We start from the raw sequence: 23380 nt of genomic DNA on the forward strand, positions 1-23380 counted from the left end.
TTATTTTTTTAATCAAGTTTAATGTGACACTATCTACTTTTTAATATACTGTTGTTGTCCTTTGTGGTTGGCCCTCTGCTCTCCATTTCACCATGTGCTCATTTCCATTTTTAAAGCCCCTCCCCACATGGAGCAGAGCCAAACATGGAGACGCTGCTGAAATGGAAACAATGTTACTCAAATTAACTCGCAGACTTTGAAGTAAAGTCGTTAGTTTCTGCAAACGGTCGAGTATTAAACCTTGTGGTATACATAAATGTAAAATATGAAATGTCTAAAATATACAAAATATGTTCTTTTAATATTCTATTCTGTTATCCACCCATCCACTTATCCTGTTCAAGGAGGGGGCGCCTATCCCAGCTGACACAGGGCGAGAGGTAGGGTACACCCTGTACAGGTTGCCAGTCTGTCGCAGGGCCAACACAGAGAGACAGGCAACCGTTCACACCTATGGGCAATTTAGAATGATCAATTAACCTAACCCCAGTAACTGCATGTCTTTGGACTGTGGGACAAACCATGCAAACTCCACACAGAGAGGCCCGGGCCAAGGTGGAATCGAACCCAGACCTTCTAGATGTCATTCTAGCTGTGAGGCTGCAGTCCATTCCATGCAGTTAAACGTTTGGTAACAGTCGAGTGTGTCCAAACTTTTGACTGGAACTGTACATATAGAATATAAATTCCCTTTGTTTTTCATTTCTCAGTGTAGTCTCTTAGACAAAGCTCTGGGTCAGTGGTTCAGTCCCCAGCGGGAGCATTGTCTGTTTTTCTTGAAGGCGATTATGGAATAATGTGCCCCCAGTGTTATGAAATGTGTTGTAATAAATGGATGGGTGCAGGGGACAGACTCCCCAACACAGTCATGTTTCCAGCAGCTGCGTTGCGATGTCTCTGCTGTTCCCACTGAGCTCCCTGGTGACTTCCTGCTCTTGACTTTCCCATGCATCACAGGGAACAAGCTTTGTGTGTACTGCCTGTGTGTATTTTTGTGTCTCTGGCTCACACAAGCAACAACAGCATTAAATTCAAACTCATAATCTGTCTCGAGGGATGTTCAGAAGGGAAGGAGGAGCAGCGCTGTGTCTAAATTGAACTAGTAATGATTCATTCTATAATGACCTTTAATGTTGAATTTTCCATCACGCAGCTGCGTATTTAGCGTCCTAAAGAATTAAACTTTGAACCGCTGCGCTCCCTTTAGCCTCTTTTTATTCCCTTTAAATGATAAATCAGTTTGTAATAAAATGTTACATTCCAAAACGATAATTAGCAAACATAGGTTAAGACTGCATGTCTCTATTGATTTTAGGGTTAAAGTCTACTGAATTATTTACCCAGTTGGATGCTCATTAAAATGTGCTGAATGTTTGACCAGGATGATTCCATGTCTGTAAGAATACTGCAGTGTTTGAATTAACTGCCTTTCTCCTTCATATGTTTATCCTAGTGTGACTTTCTAAACAAAGAGCCGTATATAAGCCTCCACTACACAGAAGTCTCTGAGTCTGATGCCAGAGACCAGTACAGAGATAAAAACTGCTCACTACATATCATAAATCAAAGGGATAATTAAAGATAAATTTACAGTGTTTGATAAATCTTGATACACAGAAAACACAGACCGACATCATTTAAACAGCCTATAATTCAAACCTGGAGTGATGAGATGCTCACCATGACGTCATCAGTTAGCCTTTGCACCAAAGTGATATTTTAGATCAGAGGGTAGAGCGTTAAGTTATAAGCTAATTCTCGTAAGATTGGTTAGCAGGCTACATCTGACAAGTGCACAGGTGTAAAGCGCAGGCATATCTGCTAATTAGAGCTAAGTAGCAGATTAGCACAAAGCTAACTTCACTCACCAAAACCTGAACACCTACTTCTTGGACAGGCTGTACCATACAGCAGGCTTCAACATAGCCAGTGGCATGATGGTCCTGGGACCAGCAACAAAGTATTTGATTGGCTGGCTTTTGGCCCTACAAGTCTTTCATCACATTGCCTGAGAGTCTAAATGTGAGGAAAAGCAGCCCTGAAAGCTGTCTGTATGCAGCTAAACTAAAGATGCTGTTGAACACACACACACACACACACACACACGGTTTATTTTGGCAAACTTGTGTCTTAATTCAGTGGGGAGCTCATATGTTAATGACATGTTAGCATGTGGCTGTGAGTGTGTGTGCGACTCCTTGCCTGCACCGCTGACTGGCCAGCATTGTTTAATCCAGGTTATATAACTACTTTGATAATTTACTGCTCTTTCTGCTCTATCCGGATGTACTATAGAGCTAAATCATGCCTTGGCGAAATTTTAAATTCGGCACATTTGCGTCAGTTATTCGGAGACCTTGAATCACTGACCTTGTGTTGCCTCGACAGACAGAGTAGCTGCGTACTGGAGAAGTGTTTGTTCAGCTCTGAGCTAAGTGTGTGTATGTTTCACACATAGTGAATAATCTTTGAGTCTCTTGGCACCTGAGCCAAATATAATGACTGCAAACGTTCTCCTCTTGAGACCAAAACCAGGCCAGCATGCTGTAGTCTCTGCTCCAGATGGGTTTGTTCTCAGAGGAGCTGCAATAAAAAAAAAACAAACAAGTACAGACACACACAGACACACACAGACACAGTTCCCCACAATGAAACTCTATTATAAGATCGTGAAGCAGAATTCAGGTTAAAGGTGCAGCTGGTATCACGTGTGTGTTTGTGTGTTTTGCTTCTTAGCAGTGAGTAAATATTACCCTATGATGAGGAGTGATATGATATGCAATTTCACAACAAAGGTCTGGGGTTAAAGCTCCCCCTTTCTGAAAATATGCTCATTTTGTGTGTGTGTGTGTGTGTGTGTGTGTGTGTGTGTGTGTGTGTGTGTGTGTGTGTGTTGTCAAAAAGTCAAGTGGGCAGATGTCATAACAGGATAACCACTGATGTGTGTTTGTGTTTCAGGATTGTGCTCATCTGTGCTAAGAGGTCTCTGTGCGCTGCCTTTTCTGTTCTTCCCTATGGAGAGAGCTTCTACCTCAGGTAATCAGCACAGACACATCTGCATATGCACTCATGCATCTTCTCCCTCAGTATCTCTCATAATGAAATAAAGAGACAGAGCTTGACATAACCAATGGCCTGATGGCAAAGGAGGAAAAGGAAGTACGTCTGGAAAGTTGATGAACAGCTGCTGGCCCACTTAGGCCAGTGATGGCAATCCAAACAATGACAGTTTTAAGTTCACCTGAAGCAAACTGGCTGAAGAAACCCCGACTAATAAATACTTATGTCCTTCTTGTCAGTTTTCACATGTAAGGAAATGTTTGAGATTCAATAATTTTCAATAAAGAGTCTGTTCTACAGGCAGTTAATGAGCATGGGGGTTTCACCTGCATGTGAATAAAAAGATTTAGCCCAAGCAGCCTGATTGATAAGCACACCTGGGAGGATGACACTGTTCTAGTTTACAGCAGGAAAGAGGCAGTACTGTGACCAGGAGAGTGAACCCAGGTGGGGAAATGTTTTTCTGGCAGCTCTCATCGCTGTAATCTCCATCAAAACCAAGACCGAAAGATGGCTTCATCAGACGGCCTTTTCAACAATGTTAAACGTGAAGAAATGTGACTCTTCAGCTGCTCTCATTCACTGCACAGCAACAAAGATAAAGAGTAAACATGATTTTAGGAACTATGCAAGGGGCTAATAAAACCTACTACTGACTTGGAGCCAGTAGTAGGTGGCAGTAGAGGGACAACTGTTTAGATACTGAAGAGCGGTAAAAGTTAGAGAGACAGAGGAAGAAGTGGGTGAGGATGTCGTTTCTTCACTGTGAGACAAAGAAAATGAGAATAGAAGAGGAGGTAATATGGAGGAGTATGATGGGAAGAGCTGTTTGTTTGGAGGGGGGTGATTTTTTTTTTTTTCCCATGTGCCTCAGAGCCCTCTGACCTGACCTTAGGCCCGAGTGGCAGGTGATTCATACAAACAGCATGATATAATCATACATAAACATCCACACAGTTACAAGAAGAAAGATTAACAGATGAGCAGGGACCAGAATGTACACCTGTGCTATTCCCTGAGCTCGATACAGTTATGTAAAGTTATCCTAATCTCCTTTTCTTTGTGTGTTCACACACACACACACATTTTTTTTTTCCAGGAGCAGAAGCCTTTGTGCATGTTTATCATGTCACACCATGCACACACATTGTGGGATGCATCAGTAGAATAGGAAATTTTCTAACACTCTAAACACGTTCTCAGCTCCCTCTGTGTTTTTTACATTACAAACACAAGAGCACACACAGACACACTTCATACACTATAAATATGCATAAAGGTTTTGAGGCGGAATGAGTAACAGTTTCCACCCCCTGAGGAAGTGAGCTCAAAAATCAAATTTTTCCAAGTAGCTGATGTTGTCGTACGAGCTGTGAACGTTCAGTTCAAGGTGTTATTATAGCGACGGCAAACCTTTGTGACCGTTCAGTCAAATCAAAATCTATAAATAGACCAGACCTGTAGAGCTCAAAAGCCGTCCATAGGTATAACAAAGCCATTTATATTGCTTCTATAGGGCTTCATTAAAGATCATGCCTGAGGAAACTTGTTGAAATTACTAAACAGATGAAGAATATTATGAACTATTTTGTAATTCAATCAATGCCCGTTATTTCTGATGTAAAACTAGTAAAAAGAAACTCTTTACACATCAAAGTTTTGACAGTTTTCTGCATTTTTGTGCCCTTTTATCAAGAAAAAGAGTTTTGAATATTAATGAAACTGAAGTATCGTTCTGCAAAGGAGGAGGGAAACACTGCATGGCTCCAGATCTAGCAGGTGCTCCTCAGTGGGGCAGGTTAAAATATAAAAAACACAAAGCCAACACACAGTCATCATGAAATGACTACCAGTGCTGGGTGGCATCATATACAACTGCTAGCAGTTAAAGCAAATGACCTCTAAATAATATCCATCCACCCATCCACCCATCCATCCAGCCAGCCAGCCAGTGGGCCTAGGGGACAAGGGAGCAACATACGATCACACAGCAATAATAACGATATGCAGCCGTAACACTGTGGCACACTGGCATCAGATGAAGCTTTGTTTGTGTCTCATCAAACGTGGCTACAGAACTGAAATCCTACATATTGCACATTAAAGCTCAGAAGCTTTATCTTCTGAGGTACAAGAATATAATTATATTCAGTGAGGTGTACTGAATGAATGGAGATGTTTCCACTCATTCAGTACACATATCTCATACAGAGATAATTCTCATGTAAATGGAGCCTCAGTAGTTTTCATTTTCTGTAGACCATGGATATATGAGTACACAGCTAATTTAATGAATATCTGCTCATCAGTTTGAAAGTCTGCAATGGAAGCGTGATCATTTAAACAGTTTTATTTTAGGCACATTTGTCATGTCTTGGCGCTGTAAGCGACTAAACTGTGATTATTATAGAAACAAAACCACAGCGTGACCTGTCTCATTACCTTTCTGAAATGCTCCCCATCCACTCAGCCAGATCAGTGTTGAAAGATGTTAGTCGATAACAGCCAGCAACCTGTGACAAACTGAAGCTGCTGCTGTTTTCTGAATCTGTTTTTATCGTGTTGTGAAGCTTTGATTGCAGTTGTTCCTAATTTAAATCCCTGTAGGTGAACCGACTGCTCTGAGAGGTTTCTGCTTCAGATGCAGCAGATGTTTGGATTGGTTTCAGATTGGACACAAGTCAGGAAGAAATAGGAAAAAAATGTCCCTACAGTATGACAGGGCACCTTTTATAGGAATGTTCTCTTGAGCTGTGTGTTTGTAGGTAGGCTTTGTATCAATATTTGATCAATGCTTCTCTCTTTTTCTTTGTTTCTCTAGTGATCCTACATTAAATCACCCCAGGAGGAGACACTCATCTGGAAACATTTCTACCACCCTGGAAATGCTGCCAGGGCTCGAGGGTTTTCACTTGGACACCTATGGCAGGGTAGTTAAACAACCACGTCTCATAGATGCATACGTTTATGATCCATAAGAGTTCCATGTGGTCAGCTCTCGTAATCATTTTTAAAAAATCTTTCTCTTTCTGTGTCAGTCTGTGTCGTACGCGCAGTTCCTGTACCCCACTAACGCTCTGGTGACGCAGAAGCCGTCATCTGCCAGCGACCTGATGCTGCAGATTCCCGTGTCCAGGAGCACTCACAGCATTCCGGGCAGGAGCTACCCGTCCAGCCGACTGAACAGCACCGTGGGACTGGACCTGGGTAATAAATACAAACACGCACCCACAGTGGGCACCTTTTCTTCCCCTGAAATATTCAAGCAAACCTGATAATGTTAATGATTTTTTTTTTTTTCATTTCTGTCATTATTTACAGTTTTTCAAAAAAAAAACCCAAAAACAACTGAATACATTTCAGCAGAAAAAAGAAATTAAAATAAATTTTTTATAACATTCTAAATGACAACTAAATAGTAAAATTGTGGTTTGTACTTAAATAGTTTAATTCTTAAAAATCTATAGGTCTGTAGAACTGAAAATGCTGGGGTGATATTTTTTCCTTCATTATGCTGAAAGGAAGTGATGTTTCTCTTTGATCATGCAAATATGTTCCTGTGCATCTGCCAAAACGTGATTTCTGTCATCTTAATTTAGCTCATTGGAGTGGCCTGCTGACACATTGTTCAGGTCCTAAATGCTTCCAGCATCAGTCACAAGAAACACATTTGTACGTAGTTGTCTTCCATCCATTTTCTTCCGCTTATCCTGGTCGCAGGGGGAACTGGAGCGTATCCCAGCTGACATGGGGTGAGAGACAGTACAGGTCACCATCCTGTCGCAAGGCTAACATAGAGAGACAGACAACCATTCACACCTATGGGCAATTTAGAACCACCAATTAACCTAACCCCACTAATTGCATGTCTTTGGACTGTGGGATGAAACCAGAGGACCCAGAGAAAACCCACACAGACACAAGGAGAACATGCAAAATCCACACAGAACACCTGGGCCAAGGTGGATTCAAACCCAGACCTTCTAGCTGTAAGGCAACAGTGCTAACCACCGTGCTGCCGTAGTTGTCTTACTAAGTGTAGTGTAACTAATTTCTGTCATCAGGCCACAGTTACACTGAATGTTTTTCTCATATTAAGTTTACATAACAAGGAGCATAAATACACAGAAAGCCTGTTTATTGTTTAACTGTGATTTATGCCTCTGACCATAATCAGGACCCTGAGTGGTACGACTGATTTGTGTCCTTGAATTCAGAGATTTCAGAAAAGGTTAATCAGGCGCCCTGAGGCAAAGGGGTTGAAGTGTAACGGCTGCCAACAAACGTGAATTGAAAAGGGTGCAGCGAGAGGAAGAGAAAACAAACACAGGATGCAGGGATGAAGACATGAAATAAGAGAGAGTTGTTGCAGCTGTGCTGGAGCGTCATCCTCTTTATATTTTAAACACATGTGGATGCATATGTTCTCACATCCTGTATCTGTAAACACACACGTCCACAGTGACAGAGCCTTGAATTAGCCTCTAAACCCCTCTTTCTGATACACAACCTTTCATTAACACAGTTACAGCTGCGTGTGTGTGTGTGTGTGGACGTGTTCTTGGAAAACGTAAGACGGTGCACATCATCAGGTTTGATATTTTTAGTCCTCTGGTGACGTATTTCTTTCATCTCTCAACTCTTAATACTGGCTATTTGTACTTTACATGTTAAGCACCAACAAAAACGCTGAAAAGTCATTTGTTCAGAGTTGTAATGTTTTTAATAAGACTGTCATGAAAGCCTGCAAGCTAGTTGTTGCTTGGCAAACTGCTACTCCCTGCTTCTTAACCCTTTTAGCACCATAATAATATATTTATTAAAGCGCCTGGTCTTTCTTGTCTATTTTTGTCAATAATTGTGTCAAAAAATGCCCTGTGTGTAAATAATTTACAATCTTTTTCCAGGAGAAGCACAACTTTCAAAATCTCTCAAGTATTTACCATTCTTATGTAATTAAATACCTAAAATTGTGTTATAAGAAAAAAAGGGGGGGGGGGTGAATTTTCTTCAAATTTCTTTTTATAGATTCTTGAAAAGTGCAGACTGAACATTTCTGAGATTGCAAAAATCTAATTCAAACTATTTTACAACAACTCAGACAGTTTTACATTTCTGGAGCTTTCTGAGTCCATGTTACAGGCGTTTTTTTTATTTTAGCAGTGGCAGTTTTGAAAACAAATCCTGTCCACCTGAAGACAGAGACCCACATGACACACATCACACATCTAAGGTGTGCTTCTCATATTCACAAACCGACCAAGAAGGAATTGTCCAAAAAATGTTGAAAAATCACAGTAGCAAAAACTACAAAAACACGGCAAAATATACAGCAAAAAAATAAAAAACCTAGCCAAAACATGGCAAAAACACAGTGAAAAACTAGCAAAAATTGCAAAAACACGATAAAATCACTTCAGGAAAAAATACTAAAACTATTATTTACAAGATTCTGATTTATTTACACAGAATATACTTCTAAAAGTTAGCTAAAGTTAGAGTTAAAGTTAAAAGTTAGCTAAAGAATTTGACTGGACACTGCCCCACTGTCACACAAACGCCGGCTGCAGGTGCGGCTCATTTTCTCCCTCTTCCCACACGGCAGTCAGTCATTACCATAATGCATGTAATAGCATCAGAAAGCCCCATTTCACAGCTTTCAGGGGCAGTTAGAATGATTAAAATTGCACGAAGTAGCGAAGAGTTACTGTAATTTGAAATACACATGCGCTGCGGTGTCACCGGTGACCCCTGTGGTAGTACCTTGAGATGTTTGGACCAATGGTGGCAGTATCGGTGCTTTCTGTTGATTGGGTGGCGGCACACTAGTGTTGTAGAAACGTAATTTGGAGGATGCTCGCGAATACAAAGCATTACAGCATTAAGCTTATGCAGCCCCCAGTTTTTCAACAAAAACACAGCAGCAGCTGTTTTACCTGCAGTCTGTCTGCAGACGCATGCGCGAAGAGGCGGAGCCGTTACTGAGAGGGTGAGCTCAGGTGGAGTGAAAGGAGCTTGTTCCTGTAACCACCTTTAAAACCTTTACTGGGAAACAGCTGGAGTTCTTTCAACCACCTGATCAGCAGCATGAAGAACAGAGAACCTTGTAGCTGCTCCATCCCCCCTGTTTCACACAGAGAAACATCTGCAGTACGGAAGTTAAAATATGCTGATGAATTTTTAAAATGAAAAATTATTTCTTATCCAAATACTTGATTAATTGATGGAGTAATCTGTAGAATACTCAATTACTAAAATAATTGATAGTTGCAGCCTTACTTGTATTCAGAAAGCCATAGTCTTCATTAGTTTTCAGCACCAGTGGAGACCTTCAAAAATAAAAATACTACAGTGGAGGAGCTCGTTTTTTTTCTTTCTCTTTTTTTTTTTGTTTCACAGATTATCTGTCTCATACTTTTGTGACACTGTGACATTTTTTAACAAATATGTGAAAAACAGATTTTTATAAAAGCTGCATACTGCAGCTTTAATCTTTATAAGAGAAAAACGTGTGGCTTTAGTTCTTACTCTACTCCAAAAATAGCCATTTTTACAAAGATTGTTGTTGGTTTAAAAACAACATAACTTTATGTATTGTTGATGAAAGGCAGAGAAAAGTAAAGACTATTGTCATGAACTATGAATAACTGTTACATTCTGTGATAAATGATTGAAGTCACCCAACAATGGTTACATTTGTTTGAGCTCTGAGTGTTTAATATCTAGCTGTTGTTATGGGAATGTGGATCTTTCAGATCAATTTGAGAAGTGATTTTGATTATGTTTCACATTTTATTGTGTCATGCAGAGTGGGTCACTGGTCTTGGTCTTGTCTCAATCTCGGGTTAGGTGGTCTTGACTACAACACTGTGGCACACAGCTTATTCTGCTATAGACTCTTGTTGGTGTTTATTTAATTAGATGGCTGAAGTCTGAAGAAACAAGACATATTGGCAATTTACACATTTAACTGCCAAATAACGAACGATTGCATATTTTTTTTGAGGGGTGGCAACCCTAGTCTTTATTATAAGGACCTAATCAAGATTAGAGCGTAAAGACGTTCTATTTGCAAAGCAGAAAAGCCACGTAATGGTAGCTAGCTAACAAATTGACTAATGCTATCCTAGCATGTTAATTAACGGCTAGAAAAGACAAAAACGTGTCCCTCCATAGTCAGACAGGTACTGTTCAATGTAGCCTTTGTCCAGTTTTGAAGTTGTCAGTGAAAACTTGTCTGCAAGTCATGTGTAAATTGCCAATATGAGTGTACAGACATGGATGTAAACTGCAACTTGCCTGTGGTAAAATGTGTACTAAGTACAGATTATGACAAAATTAAAGAATTTTTGAACAAATGCTGCATAGGTTGTAATTGTATAGATTTTCTTTTTTTATTGAAATAAAGAAGTTTATACATAAAGTGAAAACAACTGCCTGTTCTGAGAACCTGAGTTCCTCAGTTTTTCAAGCCAATTTAAATGAAATCCTATAGGATTTCAAAGGTTTGGACACATTTACCCATTCATATGAATGGATGAGTGTCTCCAAACTTTTGACTGCTATTGTACCCCAACAATCAAATGATCCCCTATGAGCAAGCACAAGGCAACGGTGGGAAGGAAAAACTCCCTGTAACAGGAAGAAACCTCCAGCAGAACCAGGCTCAGGGAGGGGCAGCCATCTGCTGCGACCGGTTGGGGTTGAGAGGAAAAAGAGCACACACATCTACAGTCCAAAGAGCAACATAAGGCTCTTTGGACTGTAGGTGGAAAACAGCATTCCATTATTTAAAAGGGAACTGGACCATGCTCAAAGTGTCAGTAGGGTTCGAGGAGATTGCAGGCCCAGTCCCATGAAGAAACGCTCATCCATAGCTCTACAACGCTGAGATGGCCCACAAAGCTGAACAGACTAGAAGGCCCCCCGCGGCAACACCCAAACCTACTTTAAGTAGGCATTTGCCACTGGGAAACCACGAACCACTGTTAGGAGGGGTTTCTTCAAGGAGGGGTAGTTTCATCATTTCTTCAGAGTCAGCCAATATCTTTTCCTCCTGGAGCAAACTCGGCTGCTCCTTAAGATCCTGGGTTATCTGGCTCTTAATTTCTCTGTCTTCATTCAGATCGTCTATCTGGTCCGGCTTGTCTGCAGTTATCCTGTTCAGTTTTTTTATTTCATCTTCATTCTTCATGAATAGAGATTGAGCATCTTCCATTTGGTTTTTAAGATCTTTTGCAGTTTTCCTGAGCTCTAAAGGCCTTTTCTTTAGTTTGTTTCTCTGGCTCGCTAGATCGCTGCTTTTATCGCTGCTTGCGCCTGTATTATTTCACTGCAATTTACAATTTACCACAGAGCAGTTGACAATGTGCACGTTTGATCACCCTACGGTCGTGTGCGCGCTTGATTTCGCAGCGACAGAAATCGAAATGACAGGTCTTGTGCGCAATTCTGTTCCCCTGTGAAAATTTGTTCCCCCGGTGTCGGCAGCGCGCATTGCAGCCAGAGAGGCGTATCCGACAGTCTTCACGGCGCTTCTGATCCATTTCTCGGTAAAAACGACACTGTAAAAGACTTGCTGCTAAATTAATTTGTTCCCATGTTATGGAGGGGGAACATAATATTTCGGATGGCTGAAATACTTGGTTCCCCCCGTGTAACTTTGGCAAATAAAGAGCAAACGTTTTTTACATTCACAGGAGTTGTTGTCCTTGATGAGAGGAATAAACACTGTAAAAGACTTTTACCGAGAAATCGATCAGAAGCGCGGTGAAGACTGTCGCATACGCCTCTCTGGCTGCTCGCAGCCGACACCGGGGGAACAGAATTTCGTGGCTGCCGGTGTTGTGTCCAAAAGCGATCGTTGGTGTTTATTGGATTAGATGATTGAAGTCTGAAGGAACAATTGGCAATTTAACAATTTATTCATTTAAACAAACAGGGGCGTCAGCAGCATGTGGAGGAAGCACACACAGCCACAGCAGCCTGGCACCTCCTCCTCATGCTGGTCACCTCCTTGGCCACACACTGCTGTGGGATGACATCACATTCTTCAACCAGCATTTGTCACAAGTCAGCCAGTGTGGTTGTGTTGGTCACTCCGGCATGAACTGCAGGCCCAAGCCGATCCCACAAGTGTTCAATGGGGTTGAGATCAGGACTGCAGGGAGGTCATCCCAACCTCTCCACTCCCAAATTCTGGAGGTAGTCTCTGATAAACCTGCTCTGTGGGGGGAAGCGTTGTCATCTTGGAGGATAGAGTTCATTCTCTCACTGTGGAGATGTGGGATTGGCACTGGTTCCAGAATCCCATCTATGGAGCTAAATTGTGGCCAAAAAGTTTGTTAAAAAAAAAAAAATTAAACTGAAAAATTATTTTGACAAAAAATGTAAACAGGAAAATCTCTTTTTATTATTGCCTGATCACTGCTAGCGCCCGCAGATGAAGACGAAGCCATGGCGACTAGAGCTCCGATCGAATACTCCTGCCACTCAGCCTGGCGGTTCTTCTGCTTTACTTTAAGAGCATGGGAAATCTCCAACATGGACTCAAAATGCTGTGCAAATCTGTCAAGATCATATTTTTTCCTCTGAGATTCGAGTCGTGTATTCACATAAACTGCTTCTATCTGTGAAGCATGTTATCTTTCAAAAACAATCACAACTTGAATCTGAAAAGTAGTTTTGATTTTTTTTTATTTTTTTTATTTTTTTTTTTTTGTTTGTTTTCAGTTGCAAAACTTTTTTTTCCCTGTTTAAATTTTTGTTTTTTCCAAAATAATTTTTCAGTTTCATTTTTGTTTTTTGAACAAACTTTATGGCCCAAATTCTTTCTGGCCCAAATTCAGCTCCATACTCATCTCGATATCTCTCTGCATTGAGATTGCCTCCAATGTTGATGCCTGACTGTCAGCACCTGGGGTACCAGAAGCTCAGAATAAAAGTCAATAGCAGAATGAGCTGTTTGGCATTGGCAGAGAAGATTTGGCCAGTTTTTCATGGACACAACACAACAACCACAGTCCCAAAATCACACACTCCTGACCTCATGTGTCCCTCCCAGGCTTTGACATTGTGGACTTCTCAGCTGAGTACTGCTGTTTCCCCTTTACGTCATAACCAGCCACCCAACTGTTGTCACTGGTGATGATTGACGAGTAGACCCTGTCCGTCTAAAGCTGATGTCTGCAGTCTCTTTGACGTTCACCATCCAATGGCAAATGTGTAGGGGGTAAAAAAAGAAAAAAAGTTGTATTTGAACTGAAGGCAATCCAGAGGCACACAAAGGAATTGGCTACACTTATGTGTAGCCAATGAGCAGAAGTAAATCAATAAAATTCTGTTAAATAAGGCAGCACAGTCTCTTTTCCATAACTTTATGCAGACAAATTGTCCTTAGATGCATGCAGTTCCCTCAGAGGCCCATTTTGAGCCCTGTGGGGTTTTTGCTTTGAGTCGAGGAACTTGCTGGTCACACCTCGTATTCCTTGCCTCACCTCAATTTTGCTCTTTCGGCATTATTTCTGAATAAATGTCTTTTGTTGCCCAGGTGTGGAAGACGTGATGGATTACGACCCAAACCTGCTCAGTGACCCCCAGTGGCCTTGTGGGAAACACAAACGAGTGTTGATCTTCGCCTCTTACATGGTAGGAAAACTGTGCAGACGGTTTGAAATGTAGATGTTTATTTTTGAGGACGTCTACATGCAGAGAAAATCACTGACAGCTGTGCGTCTCCTTCACACCACGTCCACTCCGCAGGCTGTTCGACACCTTTAATGAGCTTTGTGAGAGGACAGATGGTTTCAGTGCACGAATACACTTTGGGGTCTGCAGGACTGTGAACATAGTGCTGTAGCCCTTCAGAGGCTGTGTTTATGTCAGGGTTGTATTATGTGTTATCTTATCACAGTGGATTTCTAAAAATGGGCACATTTTTTTTTATCCTGTCTGGGTTTAAGTGACCTCAGCAAGACGGATTTTAATCAGTCATTTTGGCAGTAACTTCCTGGTTCTGAGCCTTCAGCCTGAATCGAAATCAGATTTTCTTTCTTTCGGCATCATCGGGATTAACAGCCATCACCGTAAAGCTGTGGCCTGGTATGGCAGTGATTTAGAGGCACCATTTCCACATTTTCTTGCCTGATAACAAGTACTGATCTAACACAGGCTCTTTGTGAGGAACTGCTCTTATTGAGTCTAATCTCTGTAGTCTGGTATGCAACTCTCCCCACCCTGTTTACCAAAAATGTGAATGTGAATGATTTGAGTTTAGTAACAAAAATAACTCATCACATGCAGAACATAAAGTCCATTAAAGTCCATGCTCCCACAGGTTTAACACAGCATCACTTTAATGCATGACTGAAACATTATTGCACACATGAGAAGCTAGCTAACAATGCACTTGGTAACTAGCTGCTAGCTGTTAAATAATGCCTGACAAACCTGAGGTCAGGTGAGCACTCTGTTGCACATTAACACAAACTGAAGTGCAGAATAGTAACTTAGCGTGAAGCCTTGTGGCTGATGAAATGCTGAGCACCACTGTTAGCATCTGTAAAGATGCAAAAACCATCCTGTTCACTGGATCCAGCGACTAGCGACAGGATGGGGCACTTCAGGGGCCAATCAGGTGTCAGCTGAGGTCAGCGACCCTCTGAGAATGGGGTCTTACTGAAACACGTGAGCTATTAAAGACCTGGGCATTCTAAATTAATTAAAATTATTAAAGTAATTCCTCATAATGACAGCCAAAGCCATATGACCTCTCTGATCTAATTTGCTCTTTGTGCTTCTTGTACCACCAAAACAGCTCCGACCTGCCACAGCAGGGACACAGCTGAGTCTCAGATGGAGGCTCCAAGACATTAGCAGCAGGTTCTGTTAGTCCTGTAAGATTTGGAGCCACCTATCATCCTTACTCCAGCACATCCTCCAACACCCTGTTGGCAGCTCATAGTTGGTTCCTCCTCAGATGACTGCTGGAGGCTAGTTACCACAGCTCAGAGGCCCTACAAGCCTCGATGTTTCCAAGAGGCTCTGACTCAGAGTCAGCTGCCGCAACGCTTTACACCTGCTCTCACTGCGAGACCCAGCTCTGCTATACGGTCTTATAGTGTTGACACCAACACTGATAAGAAGTAAACAACCTTATTCATCACGTACATGTGCATAATGTTTTTGGCTCACTGGTGTATGACTCATATGAATAACAGGTTCAAGAAGAAACTATGTATCACACCAGTTAGTGGTATTTAATCTATTTAATATCATCACATGAATTAATACATCATCCAGGTCAGATCTTCACTAATCTCTGGTGACTGGTAGGATTTCTGTATTTTGGTTAGTTTTTACACATTTTAATGATAATGTTGAGCCAGATGATTATATCTGTGCAACTGTGAGATTAGGAGTATAAATTGAACAGGTTAAACTTTTTTTTGTTTTTTTTTATGTTCTAATAAACAGGAATAAAAGGGCAAAATGAAAAACTGAAGTAGAGATAAGCAGGATAAATAAAACTGAAAAGAAAGGATTATAAACCTCTGAGAACTGGGAGTAATCACAGCACACATGCTCTTTTTTTTCCCACCATCCTATAGGCTACAGCTTAGTTTGATCCCTCCTCTCAGGTGAATTAATATCTATGACACACACACACACACACACACACTGTATCACAGTGTTTAATTCATGAGGGAAGATTACAGCTGAGGTGGGCTGCTTTGTCACTGATCTCACTGTGAGCAAATGTGTGTTAGAATCACACAGTGTGTTTTCACCACCTGCCATCAGTGTCAGCTAAACTACAAACCCCCTCAGACAGCCCTCCAAACACCCACCCGCCCCATTCTGGTGCTTACATGGAGACGGTGCATGTTGTGTACAATAAGGTTTAGTTGGAGTTGTCTGCTTGGATTATCTCGCAGGCTTGTCTCCATTAAATTGGGCCTTGAAATGAGCAAGTATGTGATTAAATATCATGATTACAGTCTAAACAGATTCGAACTGTAAAGTAAAGGTTTAGGAACCTGCATCTATCTACTGTCCTCTCCTCTAAATGTGACTGAATTAAAAGCTGCTTCTTTGTTTTAATTGGTCAAAAGTTAAAACTCAACATGAGTCCAAAACCCATTAGAGAGATGGAGGAGACATGAAGAGTGATGATGAGTAACTCAATGAGCTGGAATGCTGCGCTGCAATATCAGATTTCTATAAGATGAGCGGACTGAGTACCTTAAAGTGTTTGAACCTTCATCATTTTCTTAACTGCTTAACCAGATCAGTGTGGGTGGGGCTGGAGCCCATCAGGTGACTTTAGGCAGGAGGGGGTTGTTAGAATAGATAAACGCTTAACTGTTTTTCTATGTATCACAATGTGTTTATCATAAACATGCACATGGAAAGCAGGTAACGCCTGTTTCCTGAGGACACACACACACACACACACACACACACACATACACATACATGATTACATTATGTGACGTGAGTGATGTTGTTACCTGAGCTTTGTGTAAACTCACGTGATGCTAAAATAAAAGAGCCAAACAGGAAGAAGGTTCAGACTCTCCCTCAGACATACACACACGCGTGTTGGCTGACTGAGACTCTCCCTGCAGGTAAAAAGATCAACTACGGGTTTCTGTGTCTTTCTTTATTTAACGGTGGTCCGAACCTAACAGGGGTCATCAGTCAGGTCTAACACAGAGACAGACAACCACAACCACAGACAGCACACGCTCACATCCAACTTGTGACACCTACACTCCCCTCCAAAGGTACTGGAACAGTGAGGCCCGTCCCTTTGTGTTTCCTGTAGAGGGAAAACATTTGAGTTTGACATTAAAAGATGAATATGAGACAATTCCAGATTTTTGGGTTTTGCCTGTGCAGACTGCACATTTATAGTTAGAGGCGTAACCAACATGAAAGCCAGAGTTCAGATACTTTCTGAGGGGAGTGTATATGCAAAAGACTTTAGCAAACTCAGTTTAGAAACATCAATTTATGCTTATAAATAAAATAATGTTGTTAGTTTTAAGTTCTCGAGCTTTCAGGAGGGCTCCGAATGGAGCGTCTACTCCTCCCCATCAAAAGGAGTCAGATGAGATGGTTCAGGCTTCTGTCAGCAGATGCTTTCTGGGAGCCTCCTAGGTGAGATGATTCAGAGGAGACCTCAGGACACAGTCGAGAGGCTGCATCTCTCAGCTATCCTGGGAATACCTCTTTGTCCTCCTGGAAGAGCTGGAGGAGGTGGTGGAGGAGGTCTGCTTAGACTGCTGCCCCCGTGACCCGGACCCAGAGATGGAGGGATGGTTTTTAGTCTTTGCCACATTAGTTACATTTTCCAACATAACACGCACGATGAAGTTCTGATGTATTTATCTGTTAAGGCTGTGATTCTGAATTTCCTCATCTTATTACTGAGAATTCAACCTTTTAATATTACTATCAAAAAGGCTATAATAAAAATAGAAGCCAATAAAGACTGAACTGAAAGAAAAAAACTAATAAAAATAGTAAACTATAATAACTCTGATCCTCATTTTAAGACAGAAACAGTCTTTGGCTGTTCTGATTCGGGTTTGCAAAGAAAAGCCACACTGGTGTTTAATATTAATGTAAATACATTTATTTTACAAAGTGCTTCACAAAAGTTAAAACCACATCAGAGACAGAAAAAGGGAAATCGTGGTTCGGTTTTTAAAAAAATGAATGTGAGTGAATGGCAGTGGCCTGTGGTCAGAGCCAGGCGCTGCAGCATTGTTAGATTTCACAGCAGTTCTCCGGCTGTGGCAGAGTTCAGCTGTTACAGACTGTGAAGTCGGTTTAGTTCATGGAGGATCCTGCTGCAGGTTTTTAATGCAGATCATGTTTGATGAGGTTATACTCCAGTGAGCAGTCTTCATCATACCTGTAGACTGTAATCTAAAGCATGGATGAGCTGTCCTGTGAGAGAAATAATGTGATCTTTGCAACAATAAACGAGTCAGAGAGAGAAATATTTACTGCATCAGTGTTTACATCCTCATCAGATCGTTTACTTCACTGACGATTGTTTGACTTTGAAATGTCTCTGCTCACAGTTAAACCTGTTCTGCTCTCTCTTCATTCTTGTTTTCTCTGGTTTTCCTTCTCTCTGCAGACGACAGTTATAGAATACGTCAAACCGTCTGATCTGAAGAAAGACATGAACGAGACTTTTAAGGAAAAGTTTCCTCACATTAAACTCACCCTCAGCAAAATCCGGAGGTAAAGTTTCTGATTTCAGTCAACTAATTACTTTGAAGGATTTCAGTGCAGTGATGTGAGACTGTCAGAGAGGAGAGCATCAGAACTTTATTTGTTTCTCAGCCTGAAGAGAGAGATGAGAATGGTCGGGGAGGACTGCGGCCTGCAGCCCGTCACCCTCGCGATGGCGTACGTCTACTTTGAAAAGCTGGTGCTGCAGGGGCGACTCAACAAACACAACAGGTCTGTTCAAATCTGCTGTGAAATGCTCGATACTGATGACGATGAAGAATATGTGACTGTGCAGCTCTCACTTTTCCATTATGTAAAATAATTGTGAACCATAATTAGTCTCAGGACTGCAGTCTGATTGTGTTGCAGATCTTTGAAAGTGTGAAACAGATTTGATGGACAGGTTTAAGGTGGATTCTCTCTCACAGTCTTCTGTTGAGTCCACAGTGTGTGGTGTGGAAGTGGCTCCCTCTTGTGGTCAATTTCAGGAGGTTCAGATTTAATGGCAGGAGAAACTGTTCACTGTTATTAGCATTTGTAGAATTAATCAATAACAGTTTATTGATCATCTCTGATTGTGATGAACTGAATTTGAAGTGCTCTTTGACCCAAAAACCACATGAAGGAAAAATCCTGTCTGTGTCTAAATGCCTGGAAAACAGTTACTGGGGAGAGTAAACTGCACAGATATTCATAAGTAATGTTATAATAAAAATATAAAATGATGTTTGTAATTGATTTGGTATTAATCCATAAAATACTTTTAGAGTACTTTGACTTTATTACATTATATAAAACAATAAATAGCTTACCTATGTGGAGTCATTCAGACTGCTGCATCACAATATTTTTGAGGGCTCTGTGAGAAAACTGTGATGACCAAAGTATGAATGTCACTGTTGCTTCACAGGAAGATGGTTTCAGCTGCATGCCTCCTATTAGCCGCTAAGATCAGCAGTGACCTCAAGAAACAGGAAGTGAAACACCTCATTGATGTAAGTAATGCACGCACACACACACACACACACACACACACACACACACACACACACACACACACACACACACACACACACACACACACAGAGTGGTAGATCTGCCTTATCGATCAGATCATGTTCCTCTTGCTCAGGGCATTTGTGAGGTTGATCTACCTGAACAGGTGGAAAATGACCTGCTGAGTGTCCGAGCTGCAAGACTGAAGGAGGTTTGTTTCCTTTATAGACGAGCATTAAAACCATGTAGAGCCCACGCTGCAGTGAGCCAAATCATTATCTGATTTTATATTTATGCTCTGGTATGTGCGTCTTTATTTTTATGTTTTTGCTGTTACGAGTGAAACTGAGCTGATCACGTTGCACTGGGACTAAATAAAATTGAACAGTTATTTTTTATGAACTGCAGGAAGGAGAGGATCCTTGAGGTGTGACTGAGTCCTGCATGGATGATCATTGCAGAAGTGACACACCAGCTGTTGTATTAGTATTGTGAGGGAGCTGGATACACTTCCAGCCTAAAACAGACACTTTGTAACCACTGTGCTGTATTTATGCTCCATATTCATGTTTTTGTTTCTTCTTCAGAAATATTTATTTTTGGAAAGCTGACCTTTATTTCACTGCCAGACCCATTGAATCAAGAAATCACATAAACAGAACCTGTTTGAAAATACCTTAAAAAGCAACACATCACACCACGATCTGAAGAAACAGCTGAGAAACAAAGTCATTGAAGTCTATCAGTCTAGAAAGGGTCACAGAGCCATTTCTAAGGCTTTGGGACTCCAGAGAACCACAGTGGGAGCCGTTCCAGTGGGAGTGTTCCACGTTTTCTCCATGTGTGGAGAACCTTCCCAGGAGTGGCTGGTTGACCAAAATTAAGAGTGCATTAATGACTCATCCAGGAAGCACAAAAGGACCCAGAACAACATCTGAATATGCAAAAATGACAAATATGCAAAACAAATAAAATAAAATAAAATCAGGAAGGGGGAAAAAGGAAGGGGTTCAGAAGACCCCTATGTTTGTAACAGCAAGGGAACAGTTTACCCTGCCCGGGATAGGGTTACCGGGGCCCCACCCTGGAGCCAGGCCTGGGGAGGGAGCTCGAGGGAGAGCATCTGGTGGCCGGGCATTAGCCCGTGGTGCTCGGCCGGGCGCAGCCCGAAGAGGTTACATGGGCCCGCCCTCCTGTAGGCCCACCACCCACAGGAGGCGTCGTAGGGGTCGGGTGCAATGTGTGTCGGGCGGTGGCCAAGGGCAGAGGCCCTGTCGGACCAATCCCCGGCTATCGAGACTGGCTATTGGGACATGGAATGTCACCTCTCTGGTGGGGAAGGAGCCTGAGCTAGTGCGTGAGGTTGAGAGATACCAGCCTGATATAGTTGGGCTCACCTCAACGCATGGCCTGGGCTCTGGAACCAGTCTCCTGGAGAAGGGCTGGACTCTGTTCCAGTCTGGAGTTGCCCTCGGTGAGAGGCGGCGAGCTGGGGTGGGTATTCTTGTATCCCCCCGGCTTGCTGCATGTACGTCGGAGTTTTCACCAGTGGACGAGAGGGTAGTTTCCCTGCGCCTTCGGGCTGGGGAACGGGTCCTGACTGTTGTTTGCGCTTATGCGCCAAATGACAGTTCAGAGTACCCACCCTTTTTGGAGTCGCTGGGCGGGGTGCTGGAGAGTGCTCCGTCTGGTGACTCCATAGTCTTGCTGGGAGACTTCAACGCTCTTGTGGGCAATGACAGTGAGACCTGGAGGGGCGTGATTGGGAGGAACGGCCTGCCCGATCTGAACTCGAATGGTGTTTTGTTGTTGGACTTCCGTGCAAACCACAGTTTGTCCATAGCGAACACCATGTTCGAACATAAGGATGTCCATAAGTGCACGTGGCACCAGGACACCCTAGGTCGCAGGTCGATGATCGATTTTGTAATTTTATCATCAGATCTGCGGCCGTATGTTCTGGACACTCAGGTGAAGAGAGGAGCTGAGCTGTCAACTGATCACCACCTGGTGGAGTTGGATCAGGTGGTGGGGGAAGATGCTGGACAGACCTGGCGCATCTAAACGTATTGTGAGGGTGCGCTAGGAATGCCTGGCAGAAGCCCCAGTCCGGGAGATCTTCAACTCCCACCTCCGGCAGAGCTTCAACAACATTCCGAGGGAGGCTGAGGACATTGAGCCTGAATGGACCATGTTCCGCACCTCCGTTGTTGAGGCTGCTGCTCAGAGCTGTGGCTGCAAAGTGGTTGGTGCCTGTCGTGGTGGTAACCCCCGAACCAGATGGTGGTTACCGGAGGTGAAGGGAACCATCAAGCTGAAGAAAGAGTCCTATCGGGCTTGGTTAGCCTGTGGGACTCCGGAGGCAGCTGACAGGTATTGGCAGGCCAAGCGGAATGCAGCTCGGGCAGTGGCCGAAGCAAAAACTCGGGTGTGGGAGGAGTTCGGTGAGGCTATGGAAAAAGACTTTCGGACGGCATCGAAGCGATTCTGGCAAACCGTCAGGCGACTCAGGAGGGGAAAGCAGTGCTCCACTCACACGGTTTATAGTGCGGGTGGGGTGCTGCTGACTTCAACTGAGGCTATAGTCGGGCGGTGGAAGGAATACTTCGAGGACCTCCTGAATCCCACTGACACACCTTCTGTAGTGGAAGCAGAGTCTGGGGACAGGGGAGATGACTTGAACATCACTGGGGGTGAGGTCACTGAGGTAGTTAAACAACTCCTTGGTGGTAGGGCCCCTGGGGTGGACAAGATTTGCCCTGAGTTCCTGAAGGCTCTGGATGTTGTAGGGCTGTCTTGGTTGACACGCCTCTGCAACATCGCGTGGAGATCTGGGGCAGTGCCATTGGATTGGCAGACTGGGGTGGTGGTCCCCATCTTTAAGAAGGGAGACCGGAGGGTGTGCTCCAACTTTCGGGGGATCACACTCCTCAGTCTTCCCAGTAAGGTCTATGCCAGGGTGCTGGAACGGAGGGTCCGTCTGTTAGTCGAACCTCGGATCCAGGAGGAACAATGCGGTTTTCGTCCTGGTTGTGGAACGCTGGACCAGCTCTTTATCTTCTCGAGTGTGTGTGGGAGTTTGCCCAACCATTCTACATGTGCTTTGTGGACTTGGAGAAGGCATTCGACCGTGTCCCTCGGGGTATCCTTTGGGAGGTCCTGCGGGAGTATGGGGTGTCTGGCCCGTTGTTGCGGGCCATTCAATCTCTGTACAACCGCAGTGAGAGCTTGGTCCGTATAGTCGGTAATAAGTCGGATTCGTTTCCTGTGGGTGTTGGACTCCGTCAGGGCTGCCCTTTGTCACAGATTCTGTTCATAATTTTTATGGACAGAATTTCTAGGTGTAGCCAGGTGGCAGAAGGCTTCTTCCTTGGTGGCCTCAGAGTGTCATCTCTGCTCTTTGCAGATGATGCGGTCCTGTTGGCTTCATCAGGGGGTGGCCTCCAGCTCGCAGTGGAACGGTTCGCAGCCGAGTGTGAAGCGGCCGGCATAAGAATCAGCACTTCTAAGTCTGAGGCCATGGTCCTCAGACGGAAAAGGGTGGAGTGCCCTCTCCGGCTTAGGAATGAGTTTTTGCCCCAAGTGGAGGAGTTCAAGTATCTCTGGGTCTTGGTCACGAGTGATGGGAGAAGGGAGCGGGAGATCGACAGATGGATCGGGGCTGCTTCTGCAGTGATGCGGACGCTGCACCGGTCTGTCGTGGTGAAGAGGGAGCTGAGTGTAAAAGCGAAGCTCTCGATTTACCGGTCGATCTACGTTCCTACCCTCACCTATGGTCACGAGCTTTGGGTAGTGACCGAAAGAATAAGATCGCGTATACAAGCGGCAGAAATGAGTTTCCTTCGAAGGGTGGCTGGCCTCTCCCTTAGAGATAAGGTGAGGAGTGCGGCCATCCGGGAGGGGCTCAGAGTAGAGCCGCTGCTCTACCACATCGAAAGGCTCGGGCATCTGATTAGGATGCTTCCTGGCCACCTCTTAGGTGAGGTGTTCCGGGCATGTCCCACCGGGAGGAGGCCCCATGGTAGACCCAGGACACGCTGGAGAGATTATATCTCTCGGCTGGCCTGGGAAC

The 23380-nt window shown here is 43.3% G+C and overlaps 1 protein-coding gene across 1 annotated transcript in view; it reads left to right on the forward strand.

Moving 5' to 3' along the window:
* The window catches only part of cables2b (Cdk5 and Abl enzyme substrate 2b), a 60557-nt gene that overhangs the window by 32110 nt on the left and 5067 nt on the right, over positions 1–23380 (forward strand). Inside the window, exons 3-9 of the mRNA XM_030733911.1 lie at positions 2959–3036; positions 5882–5990; positions 6099–6267; positions 13610–13707; positions 18215–18321; positions 18424–18543; positions 19223–19307. Of these exons, the coding sequence (XP_030589771.1) occupies positions 2959–3036; positions 5882–5990; positions 6099–6267; positions 13610–13707; positions 18215–18321; positions 18424–18543; positions 19223–19307 (766 nt within the window). The remainder of the gene's footprint in view (positions 1–2958; positions 3037–5881; positions 5991–6098; positions 6268–13609; positions 13708–18214; positions 18322–18423; positions 18544–19222; positions 19308–23380) is intronic.

The sequence above is a fragment of the Archocentrus centrarchus genome, chromosome 7 (assembly GCF_007364275.1).
Source record: "Archocentrus centrarchus isolate MPI-CPG fArcCen1 chromosome 7, fArcCen1, whole genome shotgun sequence".
NCBI lineage: Eukaryota > Metazoa > Chordata > Actinopteri > Cichliformes > Cichlidae > Archocentrus > Archocentrus centrarchus.